We start from the raw sequence: 17,790 nt of genomic DNA, 5'->3' as shown, positions 1-17,790 counted from the left end.
CCCCTCCTTTTTTTTTTTTTTTTTTTTTTTTTTTTCTGTACGCGGGCCTCTCACTGTTGTGGCCTTTCCCATTGCGGAGCACAGGCTCCGGACTCGCAGGCTCAGCAGCCATGGCTCACGGGCCCAGCCGCTCCGCAGCATGTGGGATCTTCCCTGACCGGGGCACGAACCCGTGTCCCCTGCATCGGCAGGCAGACTCTCAACTGCTGTGCCACCAGGGAAGCCCTCTTGCTGTTTCTTAATCACCATCCTCCTTCCCCCCCACACCCCCCATGTAGCCTTGACCTCATTTGAACTCCAAATAAAGTACTCAGGATGAGTAGGCAAGTACTTAATAACATACTGGTTTCCAAATCTGTACCATCACCAAAGGCTTGTTATCAGATCTCTTAAGTTAGTTGTTTAGATGCTGATCATCTAAACATTAGATGGTATACCTTAGGTATTACTCATTTTAAATTGACCATTTTTTTAAAAGATACATTTGAAGTTAATGGTTTAATCAAATTTAATCACTTTGGAATGTCAGGAGACTCTTGCAGCATCATAAGTTCTTGATTTCAGCTAAATCATTTGGAAGAGAAGCTTAGTCATATGATAGTGATCTCCTGTAGATAAAGATTTGGTTTTAAATCGGAAGCTTAAGTGTTAGTTCAAAAACAGGCACAGACTGTACTAATTGTTTTTCAACATTATTAACCTTATGTAATTTAGTTCTTAAAGACTGTCTTGGTCAAATAGGAACATAATAGTCATTGACCTAGATATATGACGCTGAATTTCATTTTTTCAGAACTCAAACATTATAAATATTGATGGTTTTGAAACTCCCTGTTTACTAAATGAAGATGTACTTTTCTGGTGGCTAGCCACCTGCACTGTCCTGTTCCATTATGAAGGTAATCAAGGAGGTTGCTTAGAGAGCATAGCATTGTGTAGTAAGAACTTTGTTTGGATAATAGAAACCAGATTATCCCTAACTCACACCTAGTAACCAGGAAAAGAGGCTTCCAACTCTGTGGTCAGGACTGGTGGTTACCATTTACTTCTCCCTTGATGTAAGATATAACACTTTGGTACCTTAAACATTTTTGTTTTAACTTAAAAACTTACATTCATTTGCCAGTCTTGATAATAGGGTCAGAGTCTTTGAATACCGTAGATTCTTGGCAAGTCTCGTTTTTGAATAAAATACAAAGGTGAAATCTGATTTGCAGTTCACTTTGTACAGAGTAGAATTTTAACTTTCTGGATTTTTAAAATTTCCTTCTTGTAGTCTTTTTTTAGTATCTCATCCATACTTAATTTGATAGCAATTTTTTTAAATGTATTTATTTTTATTATTTATTTTTGGCTGTGTTGGGTCTTCGTTGCTGCATGCGGGCTTTCTCTAGTTTCAGCAAGCAAGGGCTACTCTGCGTGCTGTGTGCGGGCTTCTCGTTGTGGTAGCTTCTCTTGCGGAGCATGGGCTCTAGGTGTGCAGGCTTCAGTAGTTGCAGCACATGGGCTCAGTGGTTGTGGCTCGTGGGCTCAGAAGTTGAGGCTCGCGGGCTTCAGTAGTTGTGGCACACGGGCTCAGTAGTTGTCGCTCACAGACTTAGTTGCTCCGCAGCATGTAGGACCTTCCCAGACCAGGGCTCGAACCCGTGTCCCCTGCATTGGCAGGCAGATTCTTAACCACTGCGTCACTAGGGAAGTCCTTGATAGCAGTTTTTAATAACACATTTTTAATGAATCTTTGCAGACCCATTTTTGGTAATTCCTTCTTGCTGTCATTTATCATTAACTGTCAGTAATTATAAAAACAAGTACAACTGGCAAAATTTGGGGAGCAAGCTTATCTTTTTTTTTTTTAATTTATTTATTTTTTGCTGGGTTGGGTCTTTGTTGTGCTCAGGCTTTCTCTAGTTGTGGAGAGCAGAAGTTACTCTTTGTTGCTGTGTGCTGGCTTCTCATTGCGGTGGCTTCTCTTGTTGCAGAGCACGGGCTCTCGGCGCACGGGCTTCGGTAGCTGTGGCTTGCGGGCCCAGTGGTTATGGCTCGCAGCCTCTAGCGCACAGGCTCAGTATTTGTGGCACACGGGCTTAGTTGCTCCGCGGTATGTGGGATCTTCCCGGACTGGGATCAAACCCGTGTCCCTTGCATTGGCAAGTGGATTCTTAACCACTGCGCCACCAGGGACATCCCAACAAGCTTGTCTTGATAGGCTAATTCAACTCAATTGGTGGGAAAGCAGAAGAGCTAGTAATGGCCAACAGTGAGTATTTAGTCTAGGATCTAAGGTATTTAATACTAACACTCAACACTCTTGAAAGGATAGTTACTTCTTTTTACAGAGGACGACACTGGTACCCATCACCATGTGCATCAAGGAATGAAACACATCTTGTTTATGATTAGTAGAGTTATAAACATCTTCAAGTTGAAACCTGTGCTTTCTAGTTCTTGCTAGATTTGTTTACTCTGGCTCTTTAGTTTCTAATTTTGATACATAAGCCCTATTTGCTAATACTTAAGAAAGCTTAAATTTAAGGCTGTCTTACATTTTACTTTACCAAAATTGCTATATTTGGACTTGGTGGTTCCCTCAGTGTCAGCCATTAGTACTTTAGCTAAGGCTTTGTCAACTGTTGGGTTCATTTACAGTGCTTTCTCTGGACTTGCCACTGTTCTGCCAGTTATATACTTGGAGGAGTGATGCTGGTAGGAGCAGTAGAGTCCTATCCAGATCAAGAATGAGAGAAACGGAGCTCAGATCACTGGAGCATTAGTTGATCCACTGCTCCGTGGTGATGGTGTGTCCATAGGCAAAGGTGTGCTGCTTTTTTTCAAGTTGAGGGGGATTGTGCACCTGGACAGGTGTTCCCTCATCTTCCAACCCTATTTTAGAGGTTTGGGGGAAAGGTGGGACTTGCTAAACTACTACTGTCAGCCTGGAACTTTCCATTTGGGGAAGGTTGAGTTCTGGCAACTTACTCAAGTAGGTGAATTTTGGGCTGGCTGTGAACTCCTGAGGGCCATCCGTTCCTCTGGCAGTAGGGAGGAAGCTGGGCAGAAAGCTGGCACAGTGTCAGAAAACCAGAACCTGCATTGGGGATCAAGCTTTGCTCTCAGTTGATTGATTTCTGGTGAGAATTCTTTGCATTTACTTGAAGGCAATATACTAAGGTAATTTTGCAGACATTTTTGTTGAAGTTGGTCAAGATGTTACCTTCATGAACATTATTTGGTTATTTATCATAGCCTTTCTCCACCCCCCCAACTTCGGTGAATTCTAACCTAACCTGGCACACAAATTTTCACTTATAGGATGAATATATATTTCCTGTTTCAGATACCATTAAAAAGTGAACTAATAGGATACTACTCTGTGATAATACAGTGTTTGTTTTTGTTTGTTTCTTTTTAAGTGTGTGCACATTTCAATCTTAATGCTGTTCTTGACCCAGATTTGCAGAGTTTCCTGCAAAGGCCAAACAGCGTTTTAGGCTTTGTGGGTCATACCGTTTCTGTTGCAGTTGCCCAATTCTGCTGTTGTAGCATGGGGAAATGAATGTGAATGTGCTTCTGGGGCTGGGGTTTACAATTATGGTCGATCTTGCAGGTGCTGTTGGTGAGCAGCAGTCGGTACCCAGATCAATGGATTGTCCCAGGAGGAGGAATGGAGCCCGAGGAGGAGCCTGGCGGTGCTGCTGTGAGGGAGGTTTATGAAGAGGTAAGATGAAGAGTAGCATGTTCTGGGTGAGATTCACAAACAAGGCACTTTGCTGCGTACACCGGGGAGAAGGCAAGAAGACAGGCAGATCCCACAGGTGCTGTTTGGTTGTCTAATTCAACATTTTAAAGCATGTGACTACAGCTAGTGCTTTGCTAAGCAGGTTTTTTTTTCTACCTGGTAAAAATAGACAGTAAGTCTGATTGGTGATCAACATATAACATGATGGCCTTGCCCCAGAGCAAGGTTTGTATTAACTGAGCAAACATGCACAGAGACATTCCTCATATGCTACAGTTCCTTTTCAAATGAATAAAAAAGCCAGTTGCTTTTATTTTACTGGCTTATTCTTAAAGTTCAGTAAAATAAGGGCACACACGTGCACAAAAGCACATTTGGCCTGCCTGTCTTCTCACACCTGATGAGAGATAGAACTTGCTTTCACTCAGGGGCAAAACAGCATAGATCAAGTGCCATAAAAACTTGAACAGCATTTAGGGCATAAATGAGAAGTGAATGGTAAGGCTCTCATTGGGTGTTGGTGCATAATTGGAAAGGTTTCCTAGAGACGGGTCTTAAGGGATGAGCATCCTCTAGGAGACAGCATGTGCCAGTTTGTTATTTTGCAGTATGGGTTTGAATGGGGCACACACTGAAGTTCCAGTGTCACAGTACTAGGTAAAAGGAACAGGACTGTGCAGTGGAAGTGTAACACATAGAAAATAACTTGCATATGAATTTTGTTATGTAGAGGTAAAATTTTTACATTTCATCTTTTTTTAATAGGCTGGAGTCAAAGGAAAATTGGGCAGACTCCTGGGCATATTTGAGGTGAGTTACAAAAGTAATCCTCATCTTGCTGATGATAGAATTGATGACTTCTTCCTTCCTAACAGGCCAGCAGCCTGAACTAGACATTCCTCTAAAACTATCAGTAGGCAAGCAAGTCATAAGGATTAGGAGGGAGGGAAGTAAAAGCTGCTTGACTTTCGTATACCATGAATTTTATACAGCATTATTACAGTGGTAATTTGTTTTATATGACAATGCAGTGGGGCTGATATAGACAGACTTACCTCTTGGTTCACTGTATACAGTTTAGGTATAGACTTTTTAGGAGGTGATATCCTTAGTATCACCTAAGGGCTTAGGTTTCTAATGGATAGTGTCTTGAAATGTACCCTTTGTCTTTAGCATGTAACATTGGGTGATATACATAATGACTTTATCCTGAAAGGACACCATGAGGATGCAGAACTCAGATACACAGACTAGATACTAGAAGCGTAGAATTTTCTTGTATAATTTGTTATGACTGAAGTCAGAATGGAATTTGTGGAGAGGAAATTTGGAAGTGACAAGTATTCTATGGAAGGTGGGGAGAAATGAGGTCAGGTCATGAGACCCAAGCTGTTCTCAAATATATTTTCATCCAAAATTCAGACCTAGATACATGGTATATCAGACACATTGTGACTTTTTTTTCCCTACTTTTTTTTCCTAAGTAACACTTAGATACTATTTAAGTGTTAGTTTAGTCCTGCTGGTAGGACTATGTAAATACAGTCCTTACAGATTTTAATTTTAAGCCTTTTACAGGGATTCAGAAAAAATTCTGATTGTACAGCACTTGATAGAATTGATGACTTCCAGAATACAGTAATTGTTAAGAATAGAGTTCTTAAGATAACTATTCAGAATTTTGCAGAATTCAGCACTTGCTTTAGCCAGTTATATAGCACCATCTCCTGGTTAAACTGGAAAACATATTGCGAGTTTTCTTTCATTCTCAAAGACATAAGACACTGAATGAGTGGATTGCTCAGGTGATTTGTGGTAGAAAAAAAAATAGGGCAATTATCTAAAGTCTTAGACTATAGCAAACAAGGCTAACTTTAGTCAAGATGAAGATGAGCCCCTTCATCTTAAGGCCAACTTGGGTTTAATTTTGAACCTAGAGACAAGGCTAGGCAGCAGTTTTAATATGGTTAAAAATTGAGTTTGGGCATATAGGACTAAAATATCAATGTAACGTTCCAGAAATGGACTATCCTAGGTATTATTCTCAACCTTTGCTGCGCATAGCTCACCTGGAAGCTTTTAAATACTTAGGCCTCCTCTCAGACTCACTGAATCAGTGTCTCTTAAAAAAAATTTTCATCCTGGGTGATGAAGTAGATGGTCAAGGTTGAGAGGCCCTGGTCTAGGTTAATAGGGCTGTGCTCTGTATGCATCTTGTGACCCTCTAAGAGGCATGTTCTAAAGGAACTGGGGCTATTTGCTCTTCTACAGAGGTCCTAAAGGAAGCAGTTTCCATAGTCAGAAAAGACTGTTGGGATTAGCCCACAGGAATAGGACCTAGGATAAAGATGACAGGAATGCAGTTCTTTTAATATAGATTCCATTCCAATCTTAAGATTTTCTTTATGAAAATTGTCTAATGGACAGAAATCAAAGTGCTAAAAGTTTAGTATTGGGAGCTAATTTCACCATTTTAAATACTTTGTCTCATATAAACTCACTTTTAGGCTGGGTTATATGACTGAGTATACTTGCCTATATTGGCAAATAGACTATGCTAATGTATGCCGCACTGAATTTTTCACACGAAAATGTGTATATGGCTAGCTCTTGTAGATTAAAATGCTTTTCTTTTTATATTCAAGCAGAACCAAGACCGAAAGCACAGAACATATGTTTATGTTCTTACTGTCACTGAAATATTAGAAGACTGGGAAGATTCTGTTAATATAGGTAAATTCCCTTTCCTTTTGCTATCTGAATTCTCTTAATTTAAATACTACATATGTGTATTCAGTTTTCATCTTAAATTATGTTGGGTTGCTTTTTAGAGAAGATCAATATACATCTCCAAATTTGAATTATCTTAAAATTGTTCCCCAGTATATTGTTGTCTAAGCCATTCCCAAAAACATAGTCATTATTTGTGGAGACAGTTGAGGGGGCATTGTTAATAGTGTATAGCTTTTTAAAATTGACCTCATTATTTTTTATTTCATACTGTTTTTTAGGAAGAAAGAGAGAGTGGTTCAAAGTAGAAGATGCCATCAAAGTTCTCCAGTGTCATAAGCCTGTACATGCCGAGTACCTGGAAAAACTAAAGCTGGGTTGTTCTCCAACCAATGGAAATTCCACAGTCCCTTCCCTTCCAGATAGTAACACCCTGTTTGTAACTGCTGCACAGACCTCTGGGCTGCCGTCTAGTGTAAGATAGAGAGAATTGGAAGGACCTCTTCCACCATGTGCAGTCTCGTGGGCAGAGGCTTTATTATCCTTGGCAAACATCTGAATGACACTTGCAAACTGTCTGAATTTGCCATGCAGGATTTTCAAACAATCTGCATGTTTTTCAGATGCTTTCAAATCTTCTTTAAAAAAAAAAAAATAGTGTAAAATATTTTAATAAGCCAAAGCCATGTGGAATTTTTTTTTGGATGCCTTAACTGTGCCCCCAGCCCACCAACCTTATTATTTTGGTTGGCATTTTCACAGCATTTTTTTTTCAGTTTTTTGTCCATTTGATGTCAGTCTGTGGTTTTTGTCAGATCAGCTTATTTGTGGGTATATTTTTCCCCTAAATTGTTTTCTCTTTCACAGTATTAACATATTCAACAAATCCTTCTGTTGTGGGAATTTACGACAGTAATTCTTGATATTAAAGCAGTCCATCAACCCAAAAACTTGTTTCATAGGATCACAATTTTGATTCATAGATTCCAGATTTGGACTATTTCTATATGGCCCTATTTTCCGGAATTTGTCAACTCATTTGTCTCAGTTTTCACAACCGGTATTATGTCCCTAACTACCTGATATGGCCAGTTCCCTTAAAACTCAATAGTCCTTTAACACAAAGTTTAACTCTGTAGAGCTGATGATTGTTAGGCAGGTACAGTAAGCAAAATGCATGTAGTACATAACATCACAAAAACCGTATTCATGGAATTTGAGTTAGCATGCTCCATTGCCGATTCCCTTCATCCATAATCTCTCTTTACACAGAATACATGAGAACCATATTTCCTTCAATGTAAATTGCTTTTAAAAACATATTTCCAGTTTTTTAATTCAGTGACATCTCTTCAGTTAAACTTGCTGGTTACCACCTTAAATGCCAGTCAGTGCTGACTGCATCACAATTGAGTGAAATGGCCTCTTGTTCAGCTGTTACAGACCTAGATTGTTAAGGCACCTTAGAACATCTCATCTTTTACAGCTGGTTAGTAGGTACTATTTATCATATAACTAAATATTGGGGCACTGGAACATACCTGAATTAAGAATTGCTTTGTCTTACACTTGTCTTTATAGTCACTTAAATCCAAGAATCCCATCTAAAACACATAAATACCTTGTCTGAAACACCTATACTTCCCTGACCAAGTCAGAAATGAGGTGGGGGCAAGTGAAAGATGATTCCATATGTAGACATTCGTTAGCTTCTTGTAAATAATTGTAACTGGTGGAATATAAAGTAGAAAATAAGCATAGTTATACATTTGTTCTATAAATTGTTAACCTTTAAAAATATAATTGCTGCTAAAAATAGAGTGCTGTTACACTTAAGGAAAATTGGTGCCACTGTTTTGAAAATGATACCTTGTGCCATAAATGCAGCTGAACTAAATATAAATATTAGTTCACAAATTAATGCTGTCAAAGGAATGAGTGAAGTAGAAAAACTTTTAACCAATGCTATTTCATTCTAAATTATGTAGTGTGATCAAACATGATCATCCAGAATTTTTATATTTTTCTTTGTACAGAGGTTATGTATTCTGGGTGTTTTTTTAAAAGGAAACATTTTAAATCCCACAGATTGACACTTTGTATCAATCTTCGATGGACTAAGGGTTTTTTCCTCAGTGATCTCTGAAGTTTCTTTAAATTATATACTTAACACAGCAGAGAAACTGGATTGTTTTTGTATATAAGCCTGTGTACACCTGAAATGTTGTCAGAAGTACTGGGAGTGGGGGGGGAGGGCTGGGTATCTTGTATATGATATTAGAAGTAATGATGCATGAACTTATTTTATAAACCCTTGGACTATGTATTTGACATGTAAAATATGTACAGTATTAATGTCAGCCATTTCTTAAAAGTGAGCCTATAAATATTGTTGTATAATTTTCTTTGGTCAGAAACATTTGGACTAAGTAGTGCCACTGGGTCGGGTTTTCTTCAGTGCCATTTAGCAAACCACCTGTCTTTACTATGCAACTAGCAAAAATTTGTATAATGCGTCAGAATATTTCAGTCGTCACACTTTAAATTTCACATGAAGGGTTCTTCACTATTCTTTTGGAACCCAGCCTAGCAAAATTAGAGGAAAGGCGCTAAGGAGATTTATTTCTGTTAAGAGAAAAAAGCCTACATTTGCAGACTCAACAGTTGAATCTACTATAAATAACAAACACTGTCTACTATCTCAACTCTTAAAAGTTTACAGTGTTGGGACTGTCATTTGTGCTTTCTGTGGGGTAGTTGGATAAAATTGGGCAGCTAAAATTTTCAGTTCCGTGTGGCTCCTAAATTTTAAAAAGTTTGTAAGTTGATTCGCAGACACAAAGTAGCAGCTATCTTGCATGTGTGTTGTTGGGTTTTTGTTTGTTCATTCGTTCGTTTGTAAACCGGTGAAATTTTCCAACCAGGCACATGCCATTCAATTTTCTGTTGATCATACAGTTGTATAAAGCAGCAAAACTGAAGGGGGAATGATTGTTGTATACACTTTAAGTTGCTTTGCATGGTCTCATTTGAGATAATTGGTGTAAGAATCTTGACTTTTTTTATATTTGGAAACATCAAATAAAAAATGGAAATGAATTTTTTTTTAACATATCTTAACACTGTGCAAGTGAAAACTTGTCTGGCATTCCACAGTAACAACTTTACTGTTTTCCCATGGGTGGCCATATAATTCTCTCTTAGTAGTAGTTCATTTATACACTTCCCTTTTATGATCCTTACTAGTGGAACTGAGTTAAAAGGAACAGCTCACCAGTAAGGTGTTGCCATTACTCTCCTAATGTATGTTTTCCATCTTATTGGACACCAGTCATGCCACTGTGGTTGTCTTATTTATTGCTAGTCCCCTTTCCTAATGGGGTTTGTGTTATAATTATTTTAACAATTTTCAAGGGCTCTTGGCTTATTCTGTGAGTATTTTGCTGTAATATGTTGCAGACACTTTCTACACTACCATCACATTATTTTTTTTTAAATATTTATTTTGGTTGCGCTGGGTCTTAGTTGCGGTACTCAGTATCTTCGTTGCCACCTGCAGGATCTTTAGTTGCTGGACGCGGGCTCTAGTTCCCTGACCAGGCATCAAACCCGGGCCCCCTGCATTGGGAGTGTGGAGTCTTAACCACTGGACCACCTGGGAAGTCCCCATATTAATTATTACAGCTCTGTTTTAAAAGGGTGACTGGTGAGGCCATTATATTTACCCAAAATATTATTTACCTAAGATGAGCCTTAGAATCCTCACATAAAAGTTCTACTCAAATCTCATTTGGTTTTTGATTAGGATTGTTAAATTGGAGGAAAAGAGAAAACTTGGCATTTTCTAATGTCTTCATGTTGGAATACAAGAATTCTCTACATGTCTCTTACACAGACTAAACACTAGTTGAGTATTTATTGAAGTATAGTTTGTAATGGATTTGTGACAGCTGGAACGTTGCTGTGTAGCTGATTGTCTCGAAGTTTCCATCCAATACCTTGTTTCATAAATTCTTAATGCAACTCTTTACCATTAGCTGCACAGTAGTCAGCACCTGCTTTATGCCTAGCATTAGAGCTACAGAACAGAACAAGTTTGTACCCTCAAGGAGCTTATATTCTAGTGAAGTAGAGATGAGTGATATTTATTTATACATCAGAAAATGTCTTTCAAGGTGTTAGATCTATTTTTTAAGACATATAGGTACCATCTTCAAAAGCAAAATTTTATATAAAAATGTGATCCCCATCAAATGCTTTATATACATACATTTTATATGGAATTGTAGAACAAAGGTTGAAAAGTGATCTCATCCCTGGTGCTACTTTCTCTCATTTTTAATACCTTCCTGACTAGTGCCATTGGCTAAATTCTAGCAGTAAGATGAGAAGGCTTCTAAGGGCCATCTTGGCATTGCATTATGTCAAAGACCCTAATTTACTCTGAAACTAGCTTTTTTTAAATTTTATTTTTGACTGGGTTGGGTCTTCATTGCCGTGCATGGGCTTTCTCTAGCTGTGGCAGGCAGAAGCTACTCTTCATCGCAGTGCACGGGCTTCTCACTGCGGTGGCTCCTCTTCTGAGCACAGGCTCTAGGCGTGTGGGCTTCAGTAGTTGTGGCACATGGGCTTAGCTGCTGCGCTGCATGTGGGATCTTCCTGGACCGGGATCGAACCTGTGTCCCCTGAGTTGGCAGGCGGATTCTTAACCACTGCACCACCAGGGAAGTCCCCAGAAGCTAGTCTTAAATTCCTCTACTTTGATGCGATTTCAACTAATTATCCCAAAAGTTACTCTTCCCAATATGTGGAATACTACCCTCTGGACATCCCATTTCCTGGTTCTAATTAAACACCACCAGTGCCAGACATTATAATAGCACCGTAATTCTTAACTGCTTTTCTCAATTTTTACTCAAATTCATTCCTTAATCAAATTAGTGAAATAAAAAATACTTGGCTATTACTGTGTATCAAGAAATAAAATACCTTTTAATCAAGTTACTACACTAGGAATCTAATCTCCAGGAATGTGGACACAGATGTACCTACCAAGGTAAGGCAACCAAAGTGGTGAGACATGGAAATAAAATGCCCAGGCCCAAAGGGGTAATGGTTAACTAGTAATATATCCATATAATGGAATATTATAGACATAAAAATGGCATTCAGGTTAAGGATGCAGAGTAAACTGGTATGGCCTTTTTGAGAGCAACAGTAGTAGTAACTATCTTTAAATGCATATAGCCCCTTCACCAATTCCACTTCTGGGAATCTAGTCAACAAAAATACTTCAACAAGTTGCAAAATCAAAATATGGTCAAAGATGTGTATTGCATTATTTATAAAACTGGCATCAATTTAAATGTACAAACTGGGGGTTAAATTATGGTCATCTACTTGATAGACACTATACAGCTACCAAAGAAATGTGCTGCCACAGATGGAGGTCCTTTCAATAATGCTAATTGAAAAAGTACAGCATTACCTGTTAAGGTCACATTTTTTAAAGGAGCCTGTACAGATTTCAGATTTCCTTTAAAAATCCTGTATAGGGACTTCCCTAGCAGTCCAGTGGTTAAGATTCTGCACTTCCACTTCAGGAGGCACGGGTTCGATCCCTGGTTGGGGAACTAAGATCCTGCATGCCGAGAGGCGCAGCCAAAAAAATAAAATCCTGTATAGTTTTTAAGTAAACGTTCTGAGAAATTTTCAGTGTGAAAATGTTCAATAATCTCAAATGAAAAAACTGGGTTTTATAAGTGCCCAACCTGTATATAACTTATCAAAATATATATTACTATCAAAGCAGAAAAAGGAAATCTGCACCACAAATCTTTTCCGTTATTGGAGTAACAGTAACGTATCACTTTTTTTTTTTAAAGGGCTTCAAATGCTTGGCTTATTTGTTTTTTTTTTTGGCTGTGTTGGGTCTTCATTTCTGTGCGAGGGCTTTCTCTAGTTGTGGCAAGCGGCGGCCACTCTTCATCGTGGGGCGCGGGCCCCTCATTATTGCAGCCTCTCTTGTTGTGGAGCACAGGCTCCAGACGCGCAGGCTCAGCAGTTGTGGCTCACGGGCCCAGTTGCTCTGCGGCATGTGGGATCTTCCCAGACCAGGGCTCGAACCCGTGTCCCCTGCATTAGCAGGCAGATTCTCAACCACTGCGCCACCAAGGAAGCCCCGTATCACTTTTTAAATGGGGGAGGAGAGACATCTCCGTCGGTTCTAACACAAGAGCAGTGGAATAATCAATCACTGCCAAGGAGGTAGGGGTTAATTCAGCCTACAGACCAAATGGAGTCCCCAGCCTGTTTTTTGTATAGTCCACAAACTTGGAATGTTTTTCACATTTCTAGTGGTTGGGAAAAAAATACCTTGTGACGTGAAAATTAAAGTTTTGTTAGAGAAGAGCACAGCATGCCCATTTGTTTAAAATTGTCTATGGATGCTTTCTCACCACACTGGCAGAGTTCAGTAATCGAGACAGACTCATGGCCTGCAGAGCCCAAAATATTTACCGTTTCAGAATGAAAAAACACGGATTACAAGAATTTGGCCCTACTCTTTTGGTTACTCACAGTCCTGATGCTTCCTGCCAAAACATAAGGAAAACAGCACCAAGTTCAAATTTAGTGTAACCAACATATTGTAACCAACATAACTGCTTTTGACAGTTCTGAGTAAGTCATCTTGAGTAGTCTACTGTTGAACCTAAGCCAGAATACTTTGTAAACTTGCTAGGTTATAATGAAACAAGAGTTATTGGGATTTACTAATCTAGATCATAAACTATTTCAAAAGGAGTCACATGGTGGGTGAATATGGATCAGGAATATGTAAAGTGGGAATGTGCTAGTTATTCCACATGATAGGAACCTGAGTTATCAAATCTTTCATAATTCCTAAAACTTTTTTTGTCCCATAGGTAAAAATGCTTAGCAGAGCAATGTTAAAGCTCCTTAATGAGCACCATAAAATGAACGTCTACGAGATCATGGGATTTCAGTTGCTCTGCTACGAGACAAGGAAGGTCTAAATATTCAGACAATTACCATATGCTTCTCCAACCAACCAGAAACAACTACATCAAGTCCACAGTGGCTCAGCTTGGTTATCAAGTCTGCATTCATACGCTTTTGAAATGCTACGCCAACTGGCACATACGAAATGAGATCAGCTAAAGGGTAGCAAAGGTGAAATTGCAGGGAGAAGGGAGGACCCAGACTCTTCATGTTGAGTTCCATACTTAACAGGAAAAACTTTAGTCCAACTCCCAGTTTTGCAGCCAATGGGAACTTGTCCAATTTGTAACATAAAGCTGTAGCAAAGCCAACTCTTGGAACAAATCCTCCCAATTTCCAACCTCAATGATAAAAATGGAAATTAACTCAGGGGGTGGGGGATTTGGTTAAGGAAACAAAGTATCACCAGTCTGGATGGTGGAGTACAGATTTTTATTCTTAATATTTCAAGTTATTACAGTCAACATATTTTGCTTTTGTGATCAAGTCATTTAAAAATAAACCCCTGATATTTCTTAAACTAAGCAGCATGCTAAATAGCTAAATGAAATGTTGCCCCCAGCCCCAAAATACATTATTCCAATGAAATATTTTTTTTAAATAGACTGTTGAATTAGCTGCCCTATAATCACGGCATTTTTTTTTTTTTTGCCACCTTTTGTAGGTAAGGCTGTATTTTTAAACCTTTGCTACTGCAACTAACAAAAAGTTGATGTGGCTAGAGTAAGTAGCCAACAGATTCCTGAACCATCAAATAGAAAAATAAAGCCGATTCCTATCATTCCCATGATACCATTTAGTTCCATTTAGCTAAAATTGTGTTTATGTCTTAAAGGATACCAGATTTCCCCGCCACACTCTCCTTTAATAGTGCTAAACCATAGCACCTATGGCTGCTGTGTATTGATTTATTTTTAAATGCTCTGAAACTTTATTAAAAGTGTGTTCTTGGTGTAGAACAGAGTTTAAGTTCTACATAATTTCAAATCTGAGATCTCATTAGACAGCCTCTGAGAGGACCAAGACTAACTAGTGTGGAAGCAAATCACAGCAAAGGAGACAACAAAATTGAAAAATCACATGAAAAACGAAGCTCCTATTAATACCTCAGGATTTCAGAAAAGCTTCTGAATGGGCAGAGTTGACTTTCAAGAAGCACTTATCAATATAGTCAGATTCTTTTCCTCTCGCAGGGCTTTGCACATGCTGTTCCCCAGCCTGGAGGTGTTGAATCCAGAAGAGTGGCCCCTCCCAAGTGCTTACTTCCCTTCTCCATCAGAGTGGAAACTGCTCTTTGTCCATGCCCCCCTCCCCCATTAGATTAGAAGGTCCACAAAGGAACGTCCCATGCCAGTCTCATACACCTAATCATCCCCAACAAGTAGTACAGTGTTGGGCACATATTAGGCACTCTTACTTGACGAATAACTGTGTCCATAAGCTTAGTAGTTACAAAGTCAAAGACTTACGAGCAAGAAGAACTACATAAAGGAGCAGGTGGGCTGGGAGAGGACTCTAACAAGCTGGAGAGTCACTGAATTAAGAGAAGAATGACAAGCTCTTCTTAGGATGGCTGTTACTCAGCTCCTCCCAGAAGGTACCCTACATAAGCCAGGTCATGTCTGCTGCTGCCAGAACTTCAGATTATTCAAGTTACCAGAATTCTGGATTTTCATGTGAGTCTCCTGATTTTTTTAAACGTTGGCACTGAATTCAAAATGTTTTAACCAACCACACTGTGTGGGCCAAGGAAAATAGGCCCCAAAGCCAGATGTAGCTCTCAGTTTTCGAACTCTTATCTTAGACTCTTCCAGAGCCCCTTAAATCCTAAGAAAGCTCAACACACAGGTTCTTGTTTCATCTCACTGGTTGAGAAAGGAAGTATTACCAAAACAATGGGGACTCTTATCAAAATTACAAAGGAAAAAACCAGGATGCCATGAAATTAGGAATTCATGTATTTGAAATAAAAACAGTGAATTATTTCATTTCTGTATTTCTATAACTCAAAAACTCAGAGGCCTATTTTAGATACATTTTGTAGAGCAACAGATTTAAATCTGGAATTTTATAACTTGTAAATCACTATGTAATACTAGCTATCATCATGAGTAGTGCCATCTGCAATAAATAAAGCTGATCGCTATTTAACTGCTTGAAGTGTTCACTCATTTTGGCCCCAGAATGAGATTCAGTTTCCTTAGTGGCAAGACAACTTCTAAACAGCTCAAGAATTGTTATAAATGACAACTGCTGTTAAGTCTTTAAATTTACAATATTAGGGTTATGAACAATTTTATTCTGAGTTAAACTAGCATTTGTTTCCAAGCAATGCATTTATTTGGAAGGATATCAGTTACCAGTCATCAAAAACTTTTGTATGTTGAAAATGTAATTTTAATAGATAATTCTTCATCTTACATAGGAGCACAATAAAATACACCACATTCTGAAAAAACTCCAGAAGTTACGAGAATAAGAGGCGGGGAAATTCAGATGGGCTACAATATCCATTACCTTAAACTGCAAGAGACAAAGGTTCCAACCCACAGGTTAACATTTACATACTTATGACTGACTACATTTATGTCTTAAAAATAACAAGAATCAGGAATTAGATATGGAAGGGTGGGAAAGAACAGTTTTGTGGGGGAGGAACTCTGTCAATGCAGAAAAAAGAGTTGATTATCAAATTAAAGAATAAAAGGAGCTCCCGTAGCAAATATTAGAGGGATGACAGTAAGAATCATTAATTGAGGATATGATGCCCTCTAAGGGAGAAACCTTTCTGATGACACTTATGCAAGCTGGCTGCTTGAGATTTGCTCAGCAGGTCTGTAAGAAAGACTCATAAATGGCCTGAGCAAACCCCAAGTGATTATCAGATTGGTGTTTCCTAATAACACACACCAGTGGTCACACATGAAGTTCTGAGACAAGAACTAAGAGCAAAGTCATAATGCAAATGCCAGACACAAATGTGGCACGTGTGAAAGTCCCACATAAAGCCAGTCACGAGTGTGGCTGTGCTGTGACTCTCTCTCCTCTACAGTAATTTTCAAACATTGTGGCAAGACACCAATGATCATCTAACTAATCAGACAACACAAACACATTTATTTCAAATTTCTAGGAGGTAAAAAATGTCACATACTGATGCTTTAGGCATGCTCAGGGCCAGCTTATAAATACTCCATTCAGTGATATATCTTAACACAAATTTTGCATTAGTGAAAAGAAACTGGCAAAATCCTCCTCTTGCCATTCAATTTGTCAGACGTTGAAGACCAAAAGAGAATGTTCCATCAGTTTTAATTTTTAAATACGATTGTCACATTGGGAAAAATGAAATAAACACAGTAAAATAAACTGTACAAAGGCAAAGTAGAATAACAAAAAATATTTTACTAAAACATAAGATTTACAGAAGTTTCCAGACAAGCCATACAAAATGGTCACAAGCTTTTTCTTGAAGGGAGGATTCTACACTTGACAGCAAAGGCACAATGTTATTAGTGAGGGCTGTGATGTTTGTTTAAGGTTCCCATTTTGGTTAAAACAATCAAGCTTGTCCATCTACATGGTCTAAAGAAAGTTAGACTTGGCTAGAGAGCATATTCTAAAGAACTGGTTAGCTGCTTTTAACCAATGCAATCAGATCACCATAAAAAGGGGGAAAGGAGCCCATAAAATTAAAATAAAACTACCTTCCCCCCACCACCAAAAAAATAATAATAATAAAGAAAAACACCCACACCCCTGCAGCTAACCCTGACAACTACCTTCATTCACAGTGCTTTATACTCAAACCATGATGGGGAAATGAATAAAAGCAGAGAAAGGCCACTGCTTTTAAACATTTCGCAACAATCCAGATGACACTTCTAGCCTCTGCTCATGCTTTACAACAGTGAATCAGGACAAGACATAGATTTGCTAATGTGCATTTAATCACCAAAGGACTGAAGATGTCTGGGCTTTTATTCTGTAATGTTTCTAAGACTGTGTCCATTAAATGCAAACAAAAAAGGAAGAAGTCTTGGCAGAACAAGAGAAGTGATGCACACTTGATGATCGGATCGATTTAAATATTATTCATGGCATATAGCCTAGTCCATGCTCTAGCTGCAGACAAAAACAAACATGCAATTATTACTTTACTTACTTCAATATGTTCCTTTCCAAACTCTATAAAAAGTAAACAAACAGTATTAAGTTAATTATGGAAACAGCATGCTGTAATCCCTTAAATTCATGCCATTTTCTATAATCTGGATCAGGGCAGAAAGATTGTCTATGTG

General features: G+C 38.6%; 2 protein-coding genes across 3 annotated transcripts in view; one reads left to right on the top strand and one right to left on the bottom strand.

The window, feature by feature from the left end:
- NUDT4 (nudix hydrolase 4) overlaps window positions 1-9,576 on the top strand; it is a 16,659-nt gene extending 7,083 nt beyond the window's left edge. The window contains exons 2-5 of one of the 2 annotated variants that reach the window (XM_024754361.1): window positions 3,605-3,715; window positions 4,502-4,546; window positions 6,385-6,469; window positions 6,748-9,576. In XM_024754361.1, the coding sequence (XP_024610129.1) occupies window positions 3,605-3,715; window positions 4,502-4,546; window positions 6,385-6,469; window positions 6,748-6,950 (444 nt within the window). In that variant the 3' untranslated portion in view covers window positions 6,951-9,576. Of the gene's footprint in view, window positions 1-3,604; window positions 3,716-4,501; window positions 4,547-6,381; window positions 6,470-6,747 lie in introns of both variants that reach the window. The other variant, XM_024754362.1, reaches the window with a different exon arrangement.
- A 4,328-nt stretch (window positions 9,577-13,904) lies between these two features.
- UBE2N (ubiquitin conjugating enzyme E2 N) overlaps window positions 13,905-17,790 on the bottom strand; it is a 37,639-nt gene continuing 33,753 nt past the window's right edge. Inside the window, exon 4 of the mRNA XM_024754392.1 lies at window positions 13,905-17,614. Within this exon, the coding sequence (XP_024610160.1) occupies window positions 17,574-17,614 (41 nt within the window). The 3' untranslated portion in view covers window positions 13,905-17,573. The remainder of the gene's footprint in view (window positions 17,615-17,790) is intronic.

Source organism: Neophocaena asiaeorientalis, unplaced genomic scaffold (genome assembly GCF_003031525.2).
Source record: "Neophocaena asiaeorientalis asiaeorientalis breed wild unplaced genomic scaffold, Neophocaena_asiaeorientalis_V1.1 scaffold92, whole genome shotgun sequence".
Classification (NCBI taxonomy): Eukaryota; Metazoa; Chordata; class Mammalia; order Artiodactyla; family Phocoenidae; genus Neophocaena; species Neophocaena asiaeorientalis.
Note: the sequence above shows the minus strand (reverse complement) of the source record. Positions and strands in the feature narration are given on the sequence as shown.